This window comes from Eupeodes corollae, chromosome 2 (genome assembly GCF_945859685.1).
Source record: "Eupeodes corollae chromosome 2, idEupCoro1.1, whole genome shotgun sequence".
Classification (NCBI taxonomy): domain Eukaryota; kingdom Metazoa; phylum Arthropoda; class Insecta; order Diptera; family Syrphidae; genus Eupeodes; species Eupeodes corollae.
The window spans coordinates 46962263-46969701 of NC_079148.1; the positions used below are offsets into that span (position 1 = coordinate 46962263).

General features: G+C 32.0%; 1 protein-coding gene across 1 annotated transcript; it reads left to right on the plus strand.

The window, feature by feature from the left end:
- The first annotated feature begins 221 nt into the window (after positions 1-221).
- On the plus strand, positions 222-6113 carry LOC129944897 (uncharacterized). The gene is made up of 3 exons (XM_056054559.1): positions 222-628; positions 693-989; positions 6105-6113. Exons 1-3 carry the CDS (start codon positions 416-418, stop codon positions 6111-6113), a joined length of 519 nt encoding a protein of 172 aa, XP_055910534.1. The 5' UTR covers positions 222-415.
- Positions 6114-7439: the final 1326 nt, after the last annotated feature.

Sequence of the window (7439 nt, forward strand, 5' to 3'; positions counted from 1 at the left end):
ACTTCAGAATCAAATTCACATCAATTAAAGATAGTCCAAGTTTTCCGTAATTTTAAAAAGAAAAGAATTACATTTATTTAAACATAAAATTACAATAAAGTGCTTCGCGAATTTCATATTTGTTGTAATAATATTAATTCTACAACAAAAGTACCTTTGCTAGATTTAGGCATGACAGCCCAATCAGAAATGGGCTATTAAAAATCCAATTTTGTCTGGGGTGCCAGCACGTAACTTGATACAACCGAGTTTAGTCGATACAATCGAGCATTGGCAGCACACATTTTGGTTCAATCGAGCTTCCTCGATTGTTTCGAAAGATTTGGCAGCACACAAACTTCAAATTGACGTTTGAAACAAAAGTTTTCACTCGACAGAAATAAGTTATCGTCGGCAGTGATTTTTGTGCGGAAAAATGGAAAAACAAAATATTGAAAAACAAAATATGTCCATAAATAAAAAACAATGTGAAATTTTGACGAACTTCATGAGTGCTCACTTTGATTTAGCGAGGGGAATACTTAAAACTGCCCAAGGGAGGAAAGATAGCAATATGCTGTGGGGAAAAGTGACGGAATCCCTAAACACAGAGGGTCCTCCACAAAAAGATCTGAAAGATTGGAAAAAAGTAGGTTGATGTTAAATATTATGTATATATATATGTACTTATTTACAGATCATTTTTTTTTTAGACCTGGAGTGATCTTAAATACAAGGTGAAGAACAAACTAAGAAGTAATAAACTTCACTTAAAAGGCACGGGTGGAGGTCCATACATTCAAAAAACAATCGACGACTTGGAGGAAAAAATTATAGAGTGCGCCGGTTTGGAAGCAGCAGTTGATGGAGTCCTTACAGCAAAATCCTTTGGAGTTGGACAAAACAACTCAGACAGAAACATAAAAACTAAAAGCCCGGACATTTGGGAAGATATAGTGTTAGACTATGCAAACGAAAATAATATTGATGAAGAAGAATTATATGTGGAAGTTATAGTTATAGTTCACAATGACTTTTTTAAGTAAAAGTCACAATGGAACTCGTCTCAAATTACGTGCTGTCAAAAATAATTTGTTTCGAGTTCATCGACGATCGACAATCCTCGATTGTATCAAGTTACGTGCTGGCACCCCTGGTTTTTTCGGTCGCAAAAATTAAATCACAAATATATTTAAACAAAACAAAGACGAACGAATATACAAATCTTTTGGAATAATTTAGTAGTTGTGGATTTGGCGTATTTCGTAACAAAATTGTGTTTTATTACAAATATATGTATTACAGGAGATATGTATTATATAGGAGAACAATTTGACATAGCAATTTCAAAAGCAAAGAAAACTTCAACTTCAAAAGTCATGTGAAATAGATAACAACGTCAACATCGCTTTTGACAACATAAAAACGAATAAAAGAAATTGTTAAAAAATGTAAAACTGCAAAATGATAAAGTATACAATTTATTAATGAAACGTTAACCCTTTTAGTTCGGTAATTTTATACAGCGCTCATAGATCGCGCTCTGAGCACTGCTCTGTGGCGATACTGTAGCGATGGTGGCACATCTGCCTGCTCATGACAAAATTAAAACAGAAAATTCTAGAACAGAATAATTTTGATTCAAAGTGTACAAAAAATCAAACTGCCCAAGTGAGCAGATTAAATTTGAAATTTGAATATTTTTCCATTCTTACTTTCATTCCTTCTGAATTCGGTCTGGTTTTTTCTCATATCCAACCGCACAGTTTCTGTATTTTTAAAATTAATATACATATATTTAGCTTACTTAATCAATAAATTATTATTCTTATTCTTTTGATAAAGTGTTTCATTTCTTCACCTCACTTGTTTTTGTGGTAACTTTAGCTTCTGTGAAGTTGGTGTCAATAAAAGACACCACACTGGTGACCCCGACGTGATCTACGTGATCACATAAAATCTGTAAGTAATTTACATTCATATGATTAACAGAACACCTCCCAAAAACATCCCTAAACTGGGAACCATGGCTGATGACGACAAAAATCAGAGTTTGCTTGACTGATGTCCCTAATTTCCCAGAACCAAACAACATACTTTCTGGTGGTGATCCAACTGGCAACATCCAGACACCACAGCTCAACAACCGATTAGTGCTCCCTCTACTCTTTCATTCTTATTACATGGAACTGTGAATGTGTATCGTGCTTAATCTTTTTATTTTTTATTCTTCTCTATTTAACTTTTCTCTAACCCTGAGGCTCCACAAGAGTAAAATCCAATCCAGCTACTCTTCCGCAATTTCACCCGCAATCCATTGTAAATTAACTAGAGCCGTAAAGTTCTTTCCTCAATCTTATACGCAATGAGCATAACTTTGGAAAGAATATGAAGGGTATGCTTGAGCTTAAAAAAGAAAAACTCTCAAAATAAGTAGACGAAACATAAAGTTGGCTTGCAAATTCTGATTTGAGTGTTTAATAACCTGCACTACAAAGCTAGTCAATCCGGAACTGTCATATTAATGAAACATTTGTGTCTTCAGAACGTTTAATAGTTTTTTTTTCTTAATCAATAAAACCAAATAGAAGATATAATATGATTGATTTATATTTGCATTTAAAAACCGAAAGATTCATTTCATTTTGAATTCTTGCGTCCTTACCGAACAGCTGATTGTGAAACGTCAAAACCAGTGTGCAATAATTTTTGGCGTTTTTCTTTTTTAGTTCAGAACTGCGCACTGAGCAGAGTCTAAGCGAACAGAGTAGAATAGAGTAGAGTTCTGAGCAGAGTATGTTCAGAGCTCTCTGATTTAATTATGAAACAACTTGTGCACTAAACTGTCATGATTTAAAATGTCGCCTGTTAGAAGGCGTTCAACATTTTCTTTAATCAAATTAATAAAAAAACAGTCATAAGTCATAGAGTTGGTCCATTTGAAGTCTGAAATAAATTTGATTCATAGAATTGCTATATGCAATTAGTTTTTTCTAAATTATCTTTCCTTCTGCACTAAAGCGACCATCCTCTTCCGCCGTTTGTATTGTTTTGACCATGATTTTTTTAATTTACAGGCTTTTAAATATCAAATTGTTTGTGTTCAGCATTTTACTCCGTTTACTCTGTCATTTTATTCTGAGCAAACAGAGTGCGCTCTGAACATGGTCAGAACTAAACAAGAAATACGAATTTGAAGCTCTGAACGTTCAGAGCTCAAAAAGAAACACAATTATTTTTTTGACTGTTCGAGCTCTGCTCTGAACTAAAAAAGAAAAACGCCAGCCGAAATTTTCACACTACGTCGGAGGGGAAATTTCAACTACTTTTGTAGTTAGATATAGCCAATCAGAATCCCTTGACTACGTAACCACTAGCTTTGTGAATGCGACCAATTTGAAATGATAAATAAAAAAAATGAAATAGTTTGATCTCGAAATCTATTATTGTTAACGAGATTCTAAGCCAAAAACAAACTTTTATCAATTTTAGTAGCATTTCTTAAAAATTTTTATTTCTTCTATAAGCAAATACAAGTTGATATATGAAATTAATTTGAAGTCTTCTAATATTCACGAGGTATTGAGAATCGAACATTAATTTTTACCAAATTTGAGTATTTTTTGTTGTAGATTTAATTTTGTTTATAAAAAAAACCATACTGTTGGATTCTTATAAAAAAAGAGTATTGAATGTGGAAAACAATATTTTGTGTGAGATAAAATAAGTTTGAAGCCAATATCTCCAATTTTTGAAAAGATATTTGAGGCGAAAATCAATTCTTACCAACTTTTATTAATTTTGTTTAGGTTTTTATTTTGTGTAAAAAAAATGTCTATTTGATATTCCTCAAAATTTTTCCTATTATCATCAAATCAATATTTTTTAGAAGATAAAATTAGTTGGAAGTCATAATCTCAATTTTTGAAAAGATATTTGAGTTGAAAATCAATTTTTACCAACTTAATGAGTAATGTTTTTTTTTTAGGTTCTTATTTTTTATAACAAAATTTTTCTCAACAGATGTTTAAACGTTATTTCTCGTTGCACAAAATTGTTTTGGAGATAAAATTATTTTTTGTTCTTAAAATTTTCGAGATGACAAATATTTTTGTTAAGTTTTTTTGATTTATAAAAAAACCGTTTATTTGGAATTTATTCTTGTTTGGTATCGCGTTACAATATATAATATTCAATTTAATTCAAGCCTTTAGCGTTATTGGTTCCTGAGATACTTGGGGTTAAACAAAATGTTCACCTTTTTTTTTTTAAATTGCTATGGTAAAAAACCACCCACTAAATTTTTTGACAGTCCTTTTATGCATCTTTCTGCATAATTATCTGTTTAACAAAATTTATTTAGTCGATATCTGTACTGGCTTTTGAGCTTTGACGACGAAAACATCTCTCATACATCTCTCTAAAAATCAATGTTCCAGTGTGATTACGACAATGACAGTGACGATAATTCTATTGAGGTGTCATAGATGGATTTTCGACACCTAAATAAGTTAAATGGTATCATATCGTTAAGCCTCTTCATGTTATGTACCTAAACACAATATTATTTAAGTTTTAAAAAAAATTTCATTAACATTGGAATTCTTCTTCGCTTCGAATTTTGGTCTAAAATATTTTTCAATTAGAATATTAAGGTACGAGTCGTTTATGTCATAGCAATGCCATGTACCCAAAATAAACAATTTCATCATTTTTTCCTAAGCTCTGGTATTTCTGTTATAGTAAAAGCTTTTCAATATCAAATCATGTTGGAAGCAAGATAGCCAGAGTAATTAAGAACAGTATCATTCTCTTTCAACATATTAAACACTCTTATCTGGCTGCAAAAGGTACCATGCTATTGGCAAACCTCTTTTAATATTACTACATCCTTTTCAGTGGTTTCCCTTAAATAAATACGAGTAGTTGCGGTGCCAAGGATTAAATATGATTAAGTGGGGGTTTTTGAGTTTGCACGTACATAATGTATACCTACTACTCATCGTCCTTCACATAATATTCCTGTTCACTGCTCATATTTTGGAAAGTACGAGAGACCACATCGAGTCTTATTGCATTAAGTGTTCTAGAAAATGTATTCTCTGCACTTGGTATTGGTACTACCTATATATGAAAGCAAGAGTGCTATTTTAGATAGGTTTAAGTTAAGCATGTACACGTATAGAAAGGCGGTCAGGTCGGCAAACCCAAAATAGTGTGGTTTGGCCCGACACAGTGGCGCGACACTATCTATAAAGCATAATTCAAAATATCTTTCCACATATGTACAAGTACCAACATATGTATAGGTAGATACATTTGTATAACGGTGGCGATACAATAAGTAATAGCTAAACTTTAGCTTCTTTAAAACGGGATATATGTACCTATTTGTAGCACCAGCAAATATGAATGCCAGAAAATCGTCCTTATTTCCCACACGAAATCCGCCATTTGTAACGTGTTTTTGTTTGTTCAACAAGAAAAGCATCCTTGCTTAGTTCTGTTCTGTTTGCCTTTGTGCTGTTGGTACTTTGCTGAGTGGGTGATATGATGGTTAGAAAGTTTCAAGGTTTCAATGTTTCAACATGTGAACGTGAATGGATTTCAACGGTACAGGGACCGGGGGCTGGATTAGAAGTGGGAGTGGTAGGACAGTGTGTGTAAACAAAGCACGACGACGACGTTATTTCCAAATACAAATGATTGCAATATGTCATTTGAGAGAATCATCCTTCAAAGACTGTCATATAGTTTTCCCTAGACGATCTAACTAAGAGATATGTACGGTCTACCTACTACAGTACGCTCTCTTCTAAGCCGGTTCGGTTCGGTGCGGTGCGCGGTGGTTATTTTGTGGTTGTAGGTAAAGGACGTAGAAATACACCAATTTGTTTTTCTTCGTTCAATTTTTGTGTTTGTTTTTTGTTGATGTCGTTATAAGGCTTGATGCGATTCTGCCCAGAAGCACATGTTGGCATTTTGAGCCAGTAAACATATATTATAGATATACATACATAGGTATAGACATCATCAGGACAGTGAATTTGATAAATTTCTGCTGACAAACTGGACCACAGAAAGCTTTTTAATTTTTTGTGATGTTGTTGTTGTTTTGTTTCTAGGTCTACTAAAGATAATACTCGACTTGTATCACAGGAAGGGGATGACATCAAAAACAAAGAAAAAAAAACAGCAAAACAAAAGAAAAGGACATTTTTCCTTTTCCGCCCTAAATCGCATTTGCTTTTGGTATTGGCAGTCATTTGTCTTCAGTTTTTTTTATTATTATTATTCGTTGCTCGAACTGTCACTAAAATTCCATGGTGACTTTATGAGTGTAATAAAATTTAACGTTTTGTGTTAATTTGTGCTTCGGTTGCGTAAAATTTGTGATGTGAAGGGCTCTTGATACCTTATGTCGCATAATATGTTGAATGATGCTTTCACCTATTGAAATTTGCAGATGTGCTATAGGTACCTACATGTATTATAATGGTCATCATTTTTTAATGTCAATTTATACATACCTATATTAGACACAAAAAAGCAACGTGTTTTTGAAGCTAATACCCCAATATAAAAATAAGTTAACATTAATATTTTTGTATCCGCTTGCTTGGCTTGTAGGTATTAAGTTTATTTTTTAAAAGAAACCACTGTTCTTTGATTTAGAAAAGAGATTCACCTCTTGAAACAATAAAAAATATTTCTAACTGGATTGAGAAGGTTCTTAAACGAGGAAGACAATTTTGGGTCTCTATAATGTGTTTAAATTATGTATACCTTTCTTGACAGTTACAAAAATCAACAAATTTACGATTTTTCCATTTTGTATACTCAACAATAATAATAGTACCCGTCACTTAGTGGTTATTGTGAAAGATTTTAAAGTTAAAGTTCTTGGGTTCAATCGTGGCCTGTGCCAATTAAAGTCTTTTTCAATACTACAAATTTGTTTATAGTAAATATTCTCTAGGATTGAATTCTGTATTTTCTGTTGGTAAACATTCTTTTTTACGTTATCAACAGGATTTTTTTTATTAAAACTTTTACTAGCATTTTCAAGTACATTATCTTAAAAGGTATAACATGAATTGTTTGTGTCTCTAAAATGCTTAATAGTATTTTTCATATTCAATTATAGGAATGCCTTTTTATTTAAATTTTTATTCAAAATTTGTTTTGCTTTTTTTAAAAATATAGAGCAGCAAATCAAGGGCTTTTTTTCTACAAATAATTAAAAATAGAATTGTCAAAAACACACTTCTTATAAATATAGCATTTTCTGATAAGAAATTGAAACACAGTATTCTTACATGCAGTGACATGGCCCTAGAGTAAGAGATAATAAAACTTTCATTAGGTAGCTGTGGAAGTCTTTAACAATGCAAAACTTTATTAGATAGTGAAAAAGTTAAATATTTCTTTTTTTTATAAATTAATGGAATACAAAATAA